General features: G+C 46.2%; 1 protein-coding gene across 1 annotated transcript; it reads right to left on the minus strand.

Annotated features, from left to right (window-relative positions):
- Positions 1 to 1,146: 1,146 nt before the first annotated feature.
- LOC103775018 (activin receptor type-2B-like) lies at positions 1,147 to 19,407 on the minus strand (the record flags this gene model as incomplete). Its single annotated transcript, XM_008942465.1, is given in 10 exon segments — positions 1,147 to 1,277; positions 3,656 to 3,794; positions 6,713 to 6,827; positions 10,438 to 10,586; positions 11,455 to 11,598; positions 12,692 to 12,835; positions 13,900 to 14,021; positions 14,024 to 14,044; positions 15,398 to 15,507; positions 19,200 to 19,407. Coding segments are annotated over 10 exon segments (1,283 nt in total), but the record flags the coding sequence as incomplete, so codon positions are not given.
- Positions 19,408 to 20,363: the final 956 nt, after the last annotated feature.

The following is a 20,363-nucleotide window of genomic DNA, read 5'->3' on the forward strand; positions in this document are numbered from 1 at the left end:
CTGCGGACAGCAACGGGGAGAGAGAGCCCTCAGCCCCCAGCGCCGCCCCGGGCACGGCCCCGGGCACGGCCCCGGGCACGGAGCTCCCCTCAGCACAGCCGGGAGGGAGTTTCCTCACGCTGTGCCAATTATCGTTAAAGGAGCTTTAAAAATGACATGCAATAGGTGGTTTAGGGCTTTTTAAGCTTCTGCTTTCTACGGCTGTAAGGCTTGGTGACATCCGGCTTTTCTTTGATAAGCCCTCAAGTTCTCTTTTAATATCAAAATACATCCTGAGATTCAGCAGCTAAAGCTTTAAAAGACAAGACATCAAGTGTGACAATTCCCATGATAAAAACACATCAGCTCCTACGAAACAGTTGCTTTGTTTGCAATCGCTTCTGTAGGTAGCCCCAAAATGACCAAATTCAATACTGCTGGAAGAGCACAGCTCTTATTTGAACATTCACTTGAGCTGGAACACTTTACCTACAACCTTTACCAACATCTTTACCTACAACCCACAGCTCTCTTTGACTTCTGGGCGATGAGTCTGTACACCTGAGTCTAGGGAAAACCGTGGCAGCTTGGTCAGACTAGAGGTGTCTAGCTTCTTACTGAAGCCCTGGGAGATTTCATCATCTGCCCAGTTTCCCAGTGTGAAAAGAATCACCTCTTTTATTAAAAACATGAGCCTGAAATGATCTACCTCTGGGAAACCCACGCTGCATTTTGCTTCATTGTCTGCTTGCCTTCACGTCTAATTAATTTTTCCTCAAAAACCTGTTCAAGTCTTGCACGCTATCTAAGCTTGTGAGGAACAAGTCTCTGATGGTATAGATCATTTTCTTAAGGAAAGAGACTTTATTTTCCATTCTTAGACTATACTAAAGAAGTCCTACTAAACTACCAACCATGCTCCATGTCCAGCACTGGCTGACTTCAATCAACTGGTTTACTCTACATACAAGGGACAAATGGGAAGGTGAGCATGAAGGTGAGGAGCAACCCCTCATCCCCCAGCACTGGCCCTAGCACTAGGGAGCAGGTCCATGCACCTGAATGGACTCATTAGCTTCTCTCTGAAGCTAATGAGTGATGCACAACCACATCTCTCACTCCTGTAACACAAGAAAATATTTTCCACCATTAACCAGTGGCACGTACGGGGTGTTTCAGCCAGTGATCCTTGAACACAGGGCGCATCTTCTTGTGAACCACCACTTCTTGCAGGTCCTCAAGGGATGGATGCTGACCTATTTCTTCTTCAAAAGGCAGCATGTACTCATCCACTGGACCTAAGGTGCACACGGAGAACTGGGTTAGTACAGAAATGTCCTCCACGGAGCCACATCCTCCCCATGCATGAGTGAGCTGTGGCTCCAGAGCAACCTCAACACATCACAGCAAAGCCTGAAGTTCACACGACATTGCAGACAAACGTGATTCACATTCCTCCTCCACAATGGCCTTTGCTGTCCCTGCTGCTTGTCTGGTCAGACATTTTCCACCTTATCGAGTTATGAATCCAAACCCTCAGCCGGGCCTCCTGATCCCACCACCCTCCTTGAGGAACCTTGCCAGGTAGTCCACGATTTATTTTAGTAGTAAGAGGAAACCAGCCAGCCCTCCTCACATTTTAGCATAGAAATTCAACACACAATAACCTAGAGAAAGGTTTCAGCACAAGCATAAGTTCATTTTAGCCACTGACTAGCAAGGTCAAGCGTATGCAACACTTGTAACTTCTTGCTTTGTGATCTGGCTTGCTGGGAGGTTTGAGTCAGCCCTGACACGCTGGAGCCAGGCACACTTGTCCCAAGTACCAGCTCCTAAGTGCAAAATGCTTTCTGAACTCTTTAGTTCTACCAGTCGTGGCTGTGAACTGCCCCGGGCCCCAGGAATGAGACAACTGTTACAAGAATCACTGCGGACGCTGGATGGCAGCAGTAACTTCTGCTTACTGAGCGGTCACTGGGCTTCTGGCAGGGTGCAGATACCCTCACAAATGGCAGCTCAGCTTAACTGATGGGCTTCCTCAGGTTGCTCTGCAGCATCACTTATGGTTTCTCAGTAGCAAAGAGTGACCTCTTGCAAGAGGAGAGATATTTCAAGATGGCCTTTCCAGACTAAAATGAAAGAGCTGGCCACTTTAGCTGGTCATGAACCATGACATCAACAACATGATGTTTATGTACTCTAAAAAAAGATGAAATCACTTCAACAGCTTATCATTACTTTTGTTGACCAAATGCCAGTCACTATATCAAACTGAAACACTCCCTCCAATGGATGGCACAGCAACCTTCCATTCTTCCTCCTCCAAGAGGAATCTAAGGCTATGAAGACCTGCACTGGTGATGTCCAAGCCAAATCTACTGTTTACACATCTTCTGAGCTAGAAGTGCAGGTGAGGTTCAGTATAACTCCCCATCATCCCAAAGGAAGCCTTCCCTCTTGTTTAACAGTGCTGTGTATGGCACCTGGACTACCTTGGCCAGCTGCTGCCTGAGAAGAATTGGAAGGAGATCACAAACATGACATCAAAATCCAAGTGGATGTTTTGGGGGTCTCAACAGAGAAGGGTTATTCTTACATGAGTGACCTGGGAACACTCTTTCACTCCACTGTGCATCTACCTCCATGTTCCTCTGGCATTTTACCTGCTTGTGAAGTGAACTTTGGAAGAAAAGACCTTCTCCTACCCCACACCTATGCAGACATCCTAATTATAATCAAGCTTCTCGGTCCTACAGGAAGACTAACAAAAACATTTGAAGTCCAGGTGAGGTACTGTTAATTTATAAACTTCATATTCAGTCCAGTGCACCCATATACCTACACAAGAGTAAAGAATTTGGAGCAACCAGCCTTGGAACTACTACAGTAATATGATTGCCTCCAGGAGCAGTGGCAAGGTCCTGCAAATGGCAAGGGTTCACTAAAGGGCAGATGTGCTATTTGGACAGAAAAGATGCCCTGTTTTGTAGCATCATTTTAGGATAAAAATAATCTGAGGAAGGAGACACCATAGAAGTTCATTCTTTTGGATCACTCAGGAGAAAGTGAGGTCCTCTAAAGCTGTAGATGGAAACAACAAACTCAGCCCACTGCTCAGAGAGGGCTTGATCAGCAAACATAAAGATTAATACTTAATGATTTAGGACAGCAGGGAAATGGGCTTGCTAGCCCAAGAAGATCCTTCAGGCCCTGTGTTCCTGCTGTTTCACTGAGGTGCTTCACGTCTGGGCTTTCCATTCAGCCTAACACAGAACCCTGCAGAAGTGAGGTGTGACAGCCAAGCCAGAGCTGAGCAAGGCTCTTTTCTAGAGCTCAGAGCCTGCTTTGGCCACAGGCAGGAGTGAGAGTGCCATGGAGAGCAGCACAAAGCAGGCTCAGGCTAAAGGACGCTCACCACTGATGGAGGAATCACCTACTCCTCCCTCTGAGTTCTCAGCCAATTTGCCATGTCACCAGCACAGTTAAAAGCACTTTGAGGCTTGAACATTACAATGGTTATGTTAAAGAACAAGCAAGTGAAAACCAGGTTAGCTGCTTAATAAAAATACATCAATGAATATTATGGTTTTTTAAACAAAGCCAGGCCCATTCTTTGGACCACTACATCGTGCTGAAACAGAGCCCTCCTCAGGGAAGAGCAGATCTTTCTTCTTACCATCAACTGCTCTACATCTGGAGACTAGCTCCCACAACACCAGTCCCATTGCATACATGTCTATCCTCAGGAAGGCGTCTCGCTGGAAGTTGATTGCTCCCTCCAACACTTCGGGAGCCATGTACCTCCTCGTTCCCACCTGCAGAGAGACAACACAACTCAAGTTACATTCCAGTTGGACCCACCAGCCTCCCCTGCTTGCAGATGAGTGACAGCTAGTCTCATCAGCCTTAAGGCTACTTCTGCTAACTGTGCACCTCACTTGGTTAGGCAGATGCTGGGAGGAAGGTTGGACTTGATGATCCTAGAGGTCCTTTCCAACCATAGTGATTCTATGAAGAACAAGCAAAAGAGAGCTGCTTTTTCTGACACCAATTCTCATTAAAATCACTCAGGTCTAGATAAGCTACCTAAAGGAAAAGGCCAAAGTGCATGACTACATGTGTGATATTCATTCAGGGTATGCTACAGGGCTAATTTCAATGCAGTGTGGCATGGTGAGCATAGATGAAATCCTGCTTTCCCTGCATCCCACTGCATCGTGTTCCAGCAGCACAGGCTGCAGGAGAAAATCCTCTCTTTGGAGACGTGCAAAACACCCTGAGGTCAAGTCAGACTTGGTTATTGGTGTCACTGAAAGTTCAATCCCCTTTCACTCAAAAAAGAATTATACATACTAAAAAAATAAAGAGAGAGCAGTAAAATTGATGTATCCTGAAATGGTAGGAGAAGGTGTTGGTTTGACAGCCTTGGCTAAAGCCAGCCTCCTGCATCCACAGGAGCAGTAAACCACAAACCCTGCAAAGTCTACCCTGCCCTGGCTTGCTGTGATCTGGTTGGGAAAAGATACCCCCTAGTTTTGAGGGATTCAATCTTCATAACAGTGCCTATCCTGTTGTGTTTAGTCCAGGGAGAGCCACACTGAGCTGCTCATGTAGGTGTGGTTACACACAGAGCAGAATTACAGCCTGTGATGTAGGGCAGTGGAGAGGAGAGCCAGGGAAAAGCACTTTTTTCCCACAGGAACTGAAATGCCTTGAATATTTTCCTTTAGGAAATTCTCATCTGTTCTTGCTGTTCCCTGAGGCAGTGGGGACAGGGGGAAGCCAGGACATGGAGAGGTGTGCAAAGGGCTGGAAAAGTCCAAAGAAAAGGTGGCAAAAATGAGGGAAGCTGGTGATGGGGGCTAACCCAGGAAAGCATTCCTCTTCCTCAGATGAAGGTAAAAATGGAGCCTGGAGATGGGCAACCAGAACACCCTGGAGGCCCAAGGAGAGGATGCTGGCCTTGCTGTGCCCTGGCAGGAGAGCAGAACAAGGCTCTGCTCGCTGCTACTCAAAGGCAGAAAATAAAGAACCCATCAAAATGTAGAATTGTTTGCACAGCACACAGCCAGCTTGCAAGACCTGCCACTGCCAAAGGTCACCCGAGCTGCCAGCCTGGCTGAATTCTTAAAACAACATGAATAATTTCAGGAGTATTAATATTTATACTGTAGTATTAGTATGAGTATTTGTGTTACGGTCTAGACAAGTGGTTGGTGCTGTAGGTGGGGAGCCGGCTGACAGAAGGTCCTTCTCAAACTAGCAACCTGCCAAAAGTGGGGTCCCCCAGGGATCAATATTGGGCCTAACGCTGTTTCTTATCTTCATAAGTGAGCAGGATGATGGGATTTCTTCACTATGAGGGTAGGGAGACACTGGCACAAGTTTCCCAGGGAAGCTGAGGATGCCCCATCCCTGGACATGTTCAAGACCAGGCTGGGTGGGGCTTTGAGCAACCTGGTCTAGTGGGATGTGTCCCTGCCCACAGGAGCAGGGCTAGAACTAGATGATCTTTAAGGTCCCTTCTGACCCAAACCATTCTATGATCAAGTGTACCCTGATGAAGTTTGCCAGTGATACCAAACTGAATGAGGAAGAGGACAGTCTGGAAGGGAGAGCCATGCTGCAGAACGACCTGGAGAGACTGGAAGAGTGGGCTAACAAGAACCTTATGAAGTTCAACAAGGAAAAGTGTAAGGTCTTGCACCTGGCAAAACATAATCCAGGAGTGCAGCACAGGCTGGAATCTACTCGGCTGGAGCAGCTCTGTGGAAAGGGACCTGGGCAGCCTCGTGGACCACAAGCTCAACCTGAGTGAACAGTGTGCTGCTGTGGCAAAGAAAGACAACAGGATGCAGGGTTGTATCAACAAGGGCATCACCAGGAGAGATAAAGAAGTCATTTTTCCACTCTACTCAGCACCTGTTGAGCCATACCTGGAATACAACGTTCAGGTTTGGTCCCTGGTGTACAAAAAAAAGATGTGGACAGGATGAGAAGGTCCAGAGAAGGGCCACAAAGATAATTAAAGGACTGGGAAGCTGCCATATGAGGAAAGGCTGAGAGAACTGGGTTCGTTCAGCCATGAGAAAGGAAGGCTTGAAGGAGATCTTATCACTATGCTCCAGTTTTTAAAGGGGGGCTACACAGAAGAGCAAACTTCCCTTTTGACAAGGAGTCACATGGAGAAGATGAGGGATGATGGGTACAAGTTATTCCTGGGGAGATTCTGATTGGACACAAGAGGAAAGCTTTTCACAATGAGAACAATCAATCAGCCACTGGAACAATCTCCCCAGGAATGTGGTGGATTCCTCAACGTTGGGCACTTAATACTCAGACAAGGTGCTGGGCCATCTTGTCCAGACTCTGCTTTTGCCAAGAAAGGTGGGACCAGATGATCCTTGAGGTCTCTTCCAACCTGGCATTCTATGATTCTATGAATAATTAATACCAAGACAATATAGAGTCAACAAGTCCCACATCTGAAGGAAGAAGTCCTCGGGCCTTGGGGCTGAGGGGACCTCATCTGCACAGCGGTCAGGAGGGTTCAGGCACTCTCTCCATTCCCCTAGATCAAAGCAGCTCCTGGAATTTATGTCTGAGAACAAGCTTTTTATGGAAAAGACAAATATCAAAGAGAATTATATGCATCTGTACAAACTACTCCTCCCCACGAGGAGCTACGGCAAGCCCAACTTTTAAAAATGTTATTGTTAAAGATAATGATTACCTGTCCATGAGTGTCCCCTGGAGGTTTTCCAGGTTCAAACCGTACAGCTAGTCCAAAATCAGCTAGCACTGCTGTCAAGTCGTTCTTCAGCAAGACATTTTTACTCTTGAAGTCCCTACGGACAAGCCAAGAAGCAGGGTTGGGAAGGGTTTATTATGGCACACATCTAAATCACATGGCAACACAGCACGTTGTACGTCTTTAGGCTTAGCAACCCCCCTTAAATCTGCTCCTTCCTTCCTTCCTCAGCTGCCCAGCACAGCCAGTGCTGGCAAATTCAGCTGCCTGTGTCCCCAAACCACAACCAGGCAGCCCTGTGCTGCTCAGCACAGTCGGCCCAACTCTCCGGTGGATGAAGATAAAAGCAAGGAGTGATTATGAAGGAGTGTTTTAATTAGAGCAGGCAGTATAAGGCACCTTTTCTTGCTCTGAGTTCCAGCTGTGGACACCCACCTCTGGGCACTTCTTACACTTTTCACTCCCAAGAACAAAAGCAAGGCAGGTTAAGGGGCTGCATTTACTCTTTATCCTAGTAAGGATGCTTCCTCCTATCTACAAAATGAGATCTTGGAAATTAGCAGATGCTGGTGGGACTCTCTTCCCCTTGACTCCACGCTTCAACAGAATTTTCCCATAGTCATCTATTACACTTATGTTTTAATTGCTGGATCAACCTTCCCTGGAGAACTCAGAGGGTTGGAAAGTAAGCAGGGAAGGGGGTGAGCCCACACTCAGCCAAGCTGTCAGGATCAGAGCGGGCAGCTGATGGGCAAGTGTAAGCATTTGCAGTGGAGGTGGTGAACCTCCTCTGTCTGAAGGTGGCTTTAAGGGGACACTTGTGTCAGTGCTGTGCTGCAGTGGGATCATTCCAGGGCAGCTCAGGTAAATCTGCAGAGTTGGAAAGCGGGGCAGGGGGGTGGAGGAGGCTCCCACTGAGATGCCTAACCAGTCGAGCCCTGTTCCCTGGGCTTCCCACATTTTCATCTGAAAAGGAATGTTTGGCAATCTAATTAAATTACAGACCTTAGACAGCAGATGGCAATTGTCCTGTATGCTCAGCATTATAATTTCCCTATCATCAATTCACTCGGTGACCCTGCTGATTGCAGGACATTGCAGGCCTGCACAAAATAATTAATGAGGGCAGATACAATTGTTCCACACTAGAGAGACCTGTCAAAATTCTTTGGGAAGAGAGAAACTGCTGGACCATAGAGAAGGGCTGTGGCCTCAGATGCCAGAGCACCAGCTCAAAGCACTGTGAGCAAAATCCAGCCTTTAGCACCCAGCCCCAGCTTCTGAGCTTAAACAAAAACAGAAGAAATGATTTTTCCTTTCTAAGCTAAACACAGCATGATGGACTTTTCTGGCTTGAGGATTAAGCCAGGGGATGCAAGTGTGAGGTTGGAGAGCGTCATATAGCCAGAGAACCCCAGCAGAAAACAGCCTCCATCACACCAAGGGGGCACACAGGGGTTTTAGGGACACGGTTTTGCAGAGCCTGCAAACCATTCATACCCCTCCGGTACACAAAAAAACACCATTCACCTAACACTTGCCACCTCAGAGGCCAACTGCTTCCATGCTGTAGCAGTTTCCCCACAGGCTTAGAAAACAGCCACAATTTAATGACAGATAAACTCCTTTGCTCGGTCAGCATTAGGGGATTATGCCCTCCAGAACGACAGAGATTGTGCATGAGATTTTTGCAAAGCAGTGGCTCAACAAGGACCACACAGAAATTACAAGGCAGTTGGCCTGAACAATGTGTTTCTGAAGCAAAGGGAGATGTAAACCAGTATCATGCTGTGGGCATTTGCTGCTGTTTTTCACCCACACTGCCCTTTGGGCATGCAACACTTGACTCCTACATCTCAAAATGCAGGGATTTCCCTTTGTGCTTCCTGTTTTCACCTCTACTTCCTTTCATTTCCCCATTTTTCCATGCTTCCCTTCCTTCCACAAACCACCTTGAACTGGCAAGTGTGAGCAGCAATATAAACACATCCAGGACATGGAGAAAGACCAGATACAAGCCATGCCAAGTAGAATTCCCATTAACACCATCCTAAAACGTTCACTGATAAAGGAAAGTGGCCTGAAAAGAAGAAAAACCATTTTTCTGTGTAATGCTTCAAACTAGGGATTAAGAGAGCAAGTGACTATGAGCAACCAGTGCATCAACACCATTCAAACACTGGAGATTTTCTTTTCAGCTTCCACGTGGGGGCACTTTCGCACCAACAAGCAATCCCATAACCTTAAGCCTCCTTGTAGTGCTGGGGGCCAGTACGGAATTAGCTGAACCCCTGCCCAGCATTGACTGGGAGAGTCCCACCTGGCAACTCCAGCATCTTCACAGGCATTGTGTGAAGCCATTCAGAAACACACCTCCCCCCTCAGTTTTAAAAAGTATTGGGCATTTTCTTTTAGAACAAAACTAAAAGGAATGGGGTAATCCAAGGGAAATCCCTTGTGTCCTGAAATCCCTCTTCCTTAGGTATGTGCTAAATTCACACAAATGGTGCATTCTCCATCTTTTATCATTTGCTAAATGGATGGGGACACTAATGAGCACGATCTGCTGCTTTAAAGCCTTTCTATAGCCTTTCTCTGTTCCCCACCCTCAGGAATTTTCCTGTCTAAACCACTGCCTTTATTCCACCGGGACAAATGTCAGGGACACAGGGGTCAGCTCCAGGAGCAGCACAAAGGCAGCTGCAGCCTCTTTCAACAGCCCTCAGCAACTTTCAGGTTCAGGGAGGGGGGTTGTTTTGGGGGTAGGGACACCCTTGCAAAACCAGGGATTTGTCCCCACTAGACTGGGTACAAATTACTGCTGCTGGATGTGGGGTGGGAGTCCCTCCTAGATGAAATGCGGGGGGTGGAGGGGGAGCCCAGACATGGATTATGGCGTGTAGCCCATATAAATCCCTTCTGGAAAACTCCCCCCTCCTGCACTGCCACTAGCAAACTGCTCAGTAGAGATGCTTTAGCCCAGGGCAAGCAATTTTGGACTTGGGAGAAGAGCTAAACCAAATACCACTGCAATGAGGATGATGTGACTCACTCTTTCTGGATTCTCACTGTCCCCATGGTGCTGCCACCCAGGTAGGCTGAAGCATGTGTCAAGAGTTCTCAGAGGCACCATGGTGCCTGCTATGGTGTCTCTCAGCACCCTGGCATGATTTGGGCACTATAAAACTACAGTGAAAAATAAGCAGCAGCCGTTTTCTGCACTTCTACAGATTCTCCTTTTCTTACCTAGCGATCAAAAGCTCTGTGGGAAGACACGAAGTGGAGTTACCAGCCTAAAACACTTAGGGAAAAACAGGGTCCAAATCTTGGTATGGCTGTAGAAATATATAGATTTAATGGGATTTATCAGGCACAGTCCTTTCAAAGAGTGGTTCTGCAGCAACCAGATTTTCCCTTCCCACTGCATGTTAAGAGTTGATGGAAGAAGGAAGCACCTACTCTTGAGACACCTGCCATAAACCATTACCAGCCATAGCAACTGTTTCATGGACAAGATACTTACTTGCCCTTCACCATTTCATAAGTGGTTGTAAAAAATACTCATCTCAGCAATAGGATTTGTTGGGTTACTTCCCAACTGCCCCACTCACTTCTTAAAAGCACAATCTCCTCCTCCAGCATCATTTCAAAAGGGTTGCAAACATCTGAATGCAGCACTTCAATGGTGTCAATGAAAGAGGCCATACCTGTGTGCTATAGCAGGTTTGTGTCCTTCACCTTTGCACCAAGGGACGTCTTCATGAAGGTAGGACAAGCCACGGGCCATTGTTTCTGCAACATGGCAGAGCTCATTCCAGCTGATAATGTTGCCCTTCAGGTAATCTGTCAGAGAGCCCTGCAAAACAGGACATCACACACTCTTACTCGCAGCCCCTGCGACATGCCAGATGTGCCAACTCATCAGTTTGGGAAACGGTTTTAATGAGACCTTTAGAAATTTGAACCTTAACAGGGGAAAAAAAAATCACTAAGGAAAGTAAAAAAGAGGAAATAAAAACCAGAAGCATTCAGCCCTTGACAGCACAGAAAGTATCTGGATGTCTAAAAGGAGTCTACTAATCTGCCAGGAAGGGGAGGGAGGTAAGGAAGGGACAAAATCATCTCAGAACAGAGCAATTCATCTGACCTAAGAAAGAAGAAAGGCTTCCATGCAAGAAGATGATGCATCGTATCAGCTGGTTGTGGCAATGATTGACTCAGTAGACCTTGGATTAAACAGAGGGATAATGCTGCTGGCTCAACCCCGGATTTGTGTGTGTTTGTTTTATTTAAGTGTTAGTCATGTTTGATAACTAAAGCAATCCATGAAACGGGAGATATGCCCCGAGCTCCAAAAGCAAATACAGAGCCCATATGCAAAGGGCGAGTTGGGACTGCAACAGTGTACAACACCTGGCTCCCACGTGCCCATCTAGGCACGGCAGGAGATGGTGACCATCACATACATGAGCTATGGCCTTTGGGGCCTCTCATTCTCCCCATGTCCCACCTTTATCCATCTTATGTTTGTGCAGGAAAGCCTTGAAAGCTAAAGGAGGTGCCTCTGAAGGAGAGGAGCAGGATCACTTCACCACCACTGAGCCACGGCTCACCAGGGACAGACTGGATAGATAACAGGGGGAAATATTAGATACCAAATCCTACTGCTTCACAACCAGCCACCTCTCTGCCTTCCCAAAAACGTGCGTGCAATGATACGTTACCTTGTCATGGAAAGCTGTGATCAGCCAGAGCTCTGTCTCCAGGCTTGTCCCTCTTTTCTCTGCTGCGATAAATTGCAAAAGGTTTTCATGCTTCATGCCAGGGGTACTGAAAATCTCCCTCTCACTCTGCCAAGATTGCTTATCCTAAAGCAGGGAGAAATGCACCATCAAAGATCACACTTCCCTTTGCAGCAAGCAGCTCCTTCAGCTCAGTCAGAGCTGCTCACAGTCCCCTTCATACCATCCTCTAGCATTCTGACGTGACGTATCCCTTCAAAATGAGGCTGTTTTTCTACAGGGTAGATGCTGGAGTAAGACTGAAAATTGATGCTCTCAGTCTCCCTTTCCAAAACTATCCTCAGCTATTCCTAAGGCACATGTGTGGGGAGAAGGAATCCAAACAGCCTCGCTGAGAAATAAGACTTGTCCAAGTCTTATTTCCTAAGATGCCTCCAAGACTAAAGGCTGTGCATACAGCACCCGGATCTGCACTGTGGCTGCAATTGTTACGACTGCAAAATCTAATCTAGGCTCTATTGAATATTTACTAGTAGGTCACAGCTGGCTTGGACAGAAGATGTGCAAATCTCCTTTAGCAACGCTATGACAACAAATCCCGACCGAAAAATTAACAAAGGAGGAGACAGCAGAGGAGCACAAAGATGGTTCAGTCACTCTTCTTTCAGTTGACTTTTGATTGCTTTACTCTTTCTATCTGCAGTTCCTCAAGAGCCAAGCCAGGAGTGTTCAGAGGTTTCCTAGAGTGGAAGACACGGGCTGACAGGAACGCTGCAGTGCAATTAGCTCTCTCAGCGCCGGGGCTGGGCCTTTGTAAGCTGTAAACTGTTTGCTAGGCCTGGGTCCGAATTTACAACCTGCCCAGGCAAGATACACAGAGCTGAGGCTTTGGTCCCTCGGGTGCACTTTGGGCACCGCAGCTGCACGCTGCCTTGCTGGACTTTAACAACACGGATGTCTGCAGTGAAGTTAAAATACCCTGTAGACTTCAAAACGTGCTCGGTTTTGTCCCTCTTGCAACAACTACTACTACTACAGGAAGCATTTGGCAATGAGATAACACAGAGAAAAGTGTAGGAAGGGAAGGTCCTTGAACTTTTTCCCTCAGCAGAAGAATCCAAATGCATCTTTGTTATGGTCTTAAAAACACCTCTGTAGGCACTCTCAGCACTGGTGAGGAAGCCCAGCGAGTGAGAACTTAATGCAATGCCCTTCTCACCTGAATAGGGAAGATCTTCACTGCTACGTAGTCATTCATCAGCTGAGCTTTCCACACACAGCCAAAGCGTCCCCTCGCCTTGATCTCCAAGAGCTGCAGAGGCTTTAGGCCAACAAGGGGAGAAGGGGGCGGTGGGCCAGGGTCCTGCATGGGAGAAAACATTGCCACCAGTTGAAGCTGGACTGGAAAATGAAAGGAAGGGAGGAATGGAGAGATTGCACGTGGGGAAAGAAGCATAAAGAAGTGATATTTTATTTAACAGAAATTACTTAGATGTACTGTTTGCAGCAAGAGCAGCCTGAAATTCCCTGTCTTGCTTTGTGGGGTATCTGTATACAACATACATTACAATCTAGGTCTCCAAGTGTCACTTTGTGTATCCAACTACTGCCTGTCATCCTCTGGCAAAACCTGAATTCTCCTGTTTTCAAAGCAAGAGCTATATTTGGGCTGTAAAACACCTATGACCTCAAGGTTACCACCTGCCAAAAGTAGGAACTTTTTGATCTTTGTGACCCAACAGCCAACTACACCTAAAACCTCTCACTGCTTTGCACTTCATTAGGCATGTTTCACATAACCCTAGCAATGGGCAGTGAACAGGTCTGTCAGCATCATAAAGATCATTATCTGTTTAAACTCTGCATTTGTCCAGGAGAACAACGCAAGCCTGCAGGACACGTGGGGTTGGAGCTCTGTCCTATCTGCTCTCAGATAGGAAAGGTTCACCGTGTGGGCTGTAATGAGCATAGGAGGGAGAGGTATCTCCTTGGCCCTTCAGAAGAAAGTAGAAGGCTCAGTGCACAGCAAAGCCAGCAAGGACCAGTTCCCAATGGCCGTGGGCCACGAGGATGACCTCCTGCATGCATTCTCTGATAGCTCATAAAACCTGAACTCACCCCATAAAGCTGGTAGGAACTTTATCATCCCTCTGATCTCTGCTCCTCTGCAAAGTTGTCTGAAATCAAGCAACGGGTTTGAAAGTTTGGAGGGAAGGGCTGCCACTGAGCAGGGCTGTGTAATTCCATCATCCCTTAGGAATCTTGGATGTGGTGCCAACCCCATCTAAACCCTCCAGCCTCGCAGAGGATGCTAATACCATCAACTTCAAAAAGACAGAGAATTTAGGCCACTTGAAAAGAGTGAAGCAAAAGTGGATGTGAAGATGCCCTTTGTGATGGCCACATCAAGGGGAGCGACTCCCTTACCTCATTAATGTCAACGTGCCCGTAGGGGGGCTTGCGGTGCCGGTACATCCAGAAGGCCAAGAGGATGGCGATGGAGAGCACGGCGATGGGCAGCAGGGAGTACACCAGGATGTTAAAAGCGTCGGCGGTGGCGGCTCGTATATGACTGACAGAAAAATCAGGGCAAATGAGGGAAAGGACCCTTCAGGCATGCAACAGCACTGTCAACTACACATCCAGATGCAACCCCATCCTTCCTTCTACTCCAAAGCTCACAATGTTCAGTGGCACGTCCCATCACATCCAACAGTATTCATAAGGCTCCTCAGTTTACTCTTTTCCATCTGACTATTAATAATGGAGTTACAGTGGTCCAAACCACGCTCTGCAAGCCAAGCCTCCATCTGACCTTTAATTAAGATGGGTATTTCTTGCTGGAATACGTAAAACCAGAATATTTCCTCCTCTTAAGCCTTCTGAATGTAGTAAGCGAGCACGAAATCCCTCGCAGCATTGCTTTGCCTTTTACAGTGATTGACAAGATGTCAGTTTTTAGTAAAATGCTGCTGGAGCCACAATCAAATGCACTATTCCCACAGTAGTTCTTGTTCCAAATTACATCAGTGCAGTTGAGACACAAACAATGGGAATACTAAATGGAGCCATGTTGCTATGTTGGAGACAGGGAAGGAAAAAATAGCAAGACTTGCCAAATTAAACAAAAAAACTGTGAGAGAAAGAGTATTTGCTACTAGGTTGCTACGGGTACATTAATAACAGGAGATAATAAAACCCATGTAAACAATTAAAAACCCACAGGAAAGCCTAGGAAAATCTGATAGTGTTCTACTGGAACATCTCAGTAAATGTAGGTACCTGATAGCAAAATAAACCATCCTAAGGAAAAGATACACCTTCATTAATTATTTTTATTGAATGACACAGCTAAAAGAATCATCATTCTTCTAGTATCCTCTGAAGAAGGACCTACTATTACTTTCCTTCTTTGAGGTATATCCACAAACTGTGAAGGCTGACACAAACACTCATTCCCTTTCAATCCCCACAGCAACAAAACAGCAGTCAAAGGCAAAAATCCCAGGTGCTCAAAGTATTTGGAGATTTGAAGACCTGTGACCTATGAAAATTAATGAAGAAGGTGCCAAATACCTTTAAAGAGTTTGAGTCTTGATCCATGCTGTATAAATCACTCTGCCCTCTTCCCCTTGTGCAGGATTTTGTTTTGTAATGTCCTGCTGTGAACGTCCACCATAAAGAGAGCTTAATCCTTACTAATGGTATCCAAGGTGTTGGTACAACACATTTTACTCACAGAGTGAAACAACCTTAAAAAACTATTCTTAAAGAACAGTAGCTGAAGGGTGTCTGGACTTTGTAACCAAAAGGGTACTTTGTGTCCTGTTGGATGTATTTTTTTGCTCAACACCCAGCAACTGAAAGTCTTCAGAAACTGGGTGTAGAGGAGAAGACCCCAACTCCCCATCCAGCAGTCACTCACCTTCTGGGCCGGTGACTTCAGGCAAATGTGTAAATTTCTCATTGCAATAGTTGCCCTCACAACAGCAGAAAAACACTTGAGGGTTTTCTTCTGTGGCTACGCACTCCTGCCTGCATCAGAGAGGGAGAGACAAAGCAATGAAGGGAGGAGAAAAAACAATGCCAGCTAACTCCTGCCCCCTCTCTGCAAGCTGACCTGCCCCAAATTTTTTTCTCCACGCACCTTCTCCTGCTGCTGAGCTGCAGAGATCGACAGTCTCCACTTAGAGCAAACAACCTGGCACTCCAACACCCCAGCGGAGAGCAGAGACCCTTGGAAAGCCCGTAAAGGAAACAAATGCTTCCATATGCACCGAAGGCATTAGCTGGTGAGCAATAAATAACAGCCGCTGCCGCCAGCTGAACGGGGAGCAGAAAAGGATGGAGAGAAGCCTCGTTCCCTGCACAGTGCCCTGCCTGCAGCCCGCACCTACGCTGCCAGGGGAGAGGAGAATTTGATTGTGCAATTAAAGATGGTGCCATAAAACAGGTATGACGAGGGCTGAGCTGAGACTGGTCTCACAGCCTTGAGCATCCCTAACTCTCTGCACTAGAAGGTCACCAGACAGCACCAGCAACAGTCCTGCTGCAGGGTTGGGGTGTTTTGTTTTGTTTTAAAGTTTAATATTCAAATGCCATCTCTTTCTCTTTTAAAAAAACTTATTCCTGCACAAAAGCCTTTAAGAAAATCATGTTGCAGCTCTCTTTTTTTTATATGCCTGTTATCCAGGTAGCACTGAGGTTTCCCTCCATACTGTGCAAAGTGTTAGGGGACTTCCATGGATCAGACTAACTCCACTTCCACACATCCTTCCTCTCCCACAGATCAATGACAAGAGACGTGCAGTGATGTTTTGCAGTGCTCTAGCAGTCATCATGCTCTGTCTTAAATGCCTGCTTTCCTTCCCTGCCACCTTTTCCTACATTACCCTCTGATTTTAGTTATTAGGGTTGCAGAGCTGCTCTCTGCAGAGAACTGTATCAAACTATTTCCTGAAGCCCAGCTAAATTATATGCATAACTTCCTTCCTTTGACCACTTGGAGGAAGTAGCAAAACAATCGTATGTGTTTGACATTATTACTCATTTATGAACCCATGCCAAGCCTCCCTTTCTGTGGTATCACTGACATACTGCCACAAGAAGAACAGAAAGGGCTGTCTTCAATCATAGAGAGCAGGGTAGTTTTTGGTGCTTCATTCCTTTCTGGGGAAAAAAAAAGTTGCTATAGATGAAATGTCTCCTGCAAGGTCTCAGCTGGGAAGCACTTGGTTTGTTTTTTGGGCTTTTATTTTTTTAAACTTCAAAGACAAAAAGCAGCTATTTGACTTATTCAGATGAACAAAGATGTTTCAACAAGTTAAGCAATGTTTCCAGATGCTTTTTCCCAAAATCAGATAACGAGCCGTTTGGATTTAACAGCATCAGTATTGGAGTCTTCAATAGAAAACACATCCTTTGCTAAATCTGTTGGTTAAGAAATCAAGCTAATGAGTGAAAACAGCCTGCTCCACATCTGCAATTCATTACCCCTGTCTTTGAGCTGGTGCACACTCAGGGCAGCCATCCAGGTACGTCTGACACGTTATACTTAGCAAGTATTACAAATGAGACAGTGGGAGAGAATGACACATTTTCTACGGCAGTGAGGGCACATCTCCTAGCAGTTCACGTGCTCTTCAAGAAGAAGTGGACACAACCTCTCTGGTGGGGCCGTGTAAATATACAAAGAGCACACAAGTCAATTTTTAAACACTACCTTTTTCCTATAGCCTTAAATGTACATGTGCCACGTTCTTGTTTCCTTAAGATAAAGAACAGAGTAAGGAGCCATGACCCTCAACGTCCCAACCCTTGCACTCCTACTTCTTTCACCTTTCAGTGACAAGGAGGCAGTGTCTGGTACACACCAGCCCCGAGAGGAGCTGCAGCCTGGCAGAAGAGGACTGTGCCCTGCATCCAGGGGACACTTTTGCAGATATAGGTACAGGTGCATCTCCCGAGGCTGCACCCAGGACCTCACCATCCAAAGGTGCTGAAGACAGAGACAAAAAGGGCACCAGCACAGCACCGCCAATCAAAATCATTCTTTTAGCCATTTTTTGCCATCTTGGGATGCAACACTACCTGCATGAAAAACTGTGGAGGGCACCCAAGGGAATGAAACAAACCAAAATAAAAAGACTGCATTTAAACAGCCTTTATTTAATTATAGCTAACCTTTACTTCATATGTTGCTTTCAACACTTGCACTGTTTGTTAATCCTCAGAAGATCTTTTAGCTTTGCCCTGCAACAGCAGCTTTGAAGAATCAGGCTGAAGGATAATGGATGCTCAACCCCGGGGCTGCAAAAAGGCTTGTGAGGAGCCCTGGAAACTTTTTACCCTGCTAACAGCAACACATTATGACAAAGTTTAAGAACCACTACATCCCTGCACTGAGACACTCAGTGACAATACAAGTGTCACTGTATAGGAGAGCAGGCACTGAAAGGAGAAAGCTGTTTACAGTAAACACTTCTGCTTGGAAGTAGGAAACTAAGAGTGACCTTCTGTTCTCAGAAGGATCGGCATTAAGATGACTAATGGGCCAAGGAGGATTGATTTATTGGGAAAGAATAAAAATTTAACTATACATAGAGCTTGGCTACACAAATGGCCAGGGAATAGGTGTGGTGAGAAAGGAACCCTGGTGTTAATAATAGAGCGAAGATGAGGAACAACTCACAGCTGGGATAAGCTGAGACAAGGGGCACAAAAGCAGGGACAGTGTACAGTGCTGAAGGGAGAAAACTCTCCAGCCATAGGAGAAATCTTGTCCCAGCTTCAGCCTGCAGCTTAGGACCTGATGTCCTGAAACTTTTGGAATGAGAAGCTGCAAAGATGCGCAGCTGGGAATTGCACAAAGATGAGATCAACCTACATTTGTGTTATAGCAAGGGAAATCCTTGAATTTTATGTTCTGTTAATCCTTATTGAAAGGACTGGGTTTGGAATGGTTGCTTAGTCATTGGGTTTTTTTTAAAAGAAAGACTAAGACTAAAGATACTTAACATTGTTCTTTTAAACTGTGAAACTTCAGAGAGCTATTTTCTTTAGCTGTAATTCTTTTCCCTTCTGTAGAACTGCATCAAGGGAAATGAGAAAAGACTAGTTTATTTTCCCTGCTATTTAATGAGGCTAGAGCCTTTGTACTACAAAACCTTGCTCCTTCTCAGCTCACTACAGGCAGCAACACACAAACCCATGTATTGCTTCTCCTCCCCTGCTCTTCCTCCTGGCCTGTCTCTTAACTCAGCTGAAGAAGAGTGAAACTCTTTGCAAAGTCAGAAACAATGGAGTATCCCAACCTCTCACTACCCCCAGTATCTGTGCTAGCTTTTCTAGAGAGCTCCAAATAATTCCAGGTTTTCCTCTGTATCACCAAATGCTCTTGAAAAAACACATTGGTACAGGACACCTTTTTCAACACATGCCAGAACTAGCAAAGCTTTGCTAAGGAAAAAAAAACAAACAAACAACAACAAACCAACCACAAAGAAAAAAAAACAAACAAACCTAGAAATGCCTTTGAATCTTCTACTTAGAAAGTCAAGGCAGATAAGTGACAATTCTGAGAACTGCATCAGCAACAGAAGTAGCTACAGGGGATGAATGGGCAAATTGACGTGGACTTGGTTCCTCCATGAAAAAATCATGAGCCTTTGCACTTAAGAGGAACAATTAAACCTGTATTCAGAAAAAAAAACTCGTTAAGGTATTACCTGTCGTAACAGTTGAAGTCATCTAACCAGCAGCCTTTCTTCACCAGCTCGATGGAGCCCGAGTTGTTTCTCCAGGAGGCATAGCAGTGGAGCCGCTTGTCCTTCTCCCCCTCGCAGCGCTCCACCCCGCTCTGGTTGGTCTTCTCCAGCTCCCAGTTGGCGTTGTAGTAAATGCATTCCCTCGTCTCAGCCTCCCCATGGCCTGGTCCTGAAGCAAAATTCAAACCCCAAGTACGTTCAAGCAAAATCAGAGAGACATCCTGGGAGATGTATCTCCACGTGGCTTTGCTTTAGATGCTGCATACGTTTGCCTCCCCGGGAGCCAAGCAGCTCACTGATCTGACTTTCAGCATGGTGTGGAGGGTTAGTCTCCTTTGCTTGTGTGAGGTGGGGAATGGAGAGGTCACGTTTGCCCAGGCTCACAACAGGAGCTCATGCTAGGGTTAAGAGCCCAGCTCAGACTCCCCCCCCCCCCAACAGGTTTCCTCTGGGCAGCACTTCAACCATAGAACCCTAACAGTGGGATGTACAAGGCAACCCATACCCAGAATTTTCTATCCACAGAAACCCTGTTTAGGAAGGACAACTTCCCAGAGTGCTACGTGCTGCTTGCTGGGATGGCACACAACAGAGTTACCCTCCCTCTCCACCACTATTTTGGGAAACACTACCTAAGAACAAATGATTTTGTACGTGGATAAGATAAGAGAACAGAGAACAGATAAAAGAATCTGAGAACAGATAATATTCATCCTGCAGAGGAGGACCAGACTAATGCCTATCGCTCAGATGTCAGTTCTGGCTTATTTGGAAAAGTCTCTGTAGGATAAATGCCATGGTTTTAGCTGCAGTTGTCACAGCTCACGCTGCTTCTCCATCCAAACAAGACCTTCAGCTTTGTTCCCCAAACAACTCTGGCCACCCCAAACGGGCGTTTGGCCACCACAAACAAAGGAGTCTCCATAACCTGTGGGCCTCTCTTCCTTTAAAGCATTGTTCCAAAGGACCAAGGAGTTCCTACTGCCCCATGGGAAACAATTCCCCCATAGCCACCATGGCACACAGAAACACAATTACAGATGCATCCACTAAAAATGGAGTCAAGTAAGGAAACCCTGGTATCTGCAGGTGACCCGTTTTGTCTGAAGCTTTACAAATCCTCTC

This window comes from Merops nubicus, unplaced genomic scaffold (genome assembly GCF_000691845.1).
Source record: "Merops nubicus isolate BGI_N331 unplaced genomic scaffold, ASM69184v1 scaffold22570, whole genome shotgun sequence".
In the NCBI taxonomy this organism is placed as follows: domain Eukaryota; kingdom Metazoa; phylum Chordata; class Aves; order Coraciiformes; family Meropidae; genus Merops; species Merops nubicus.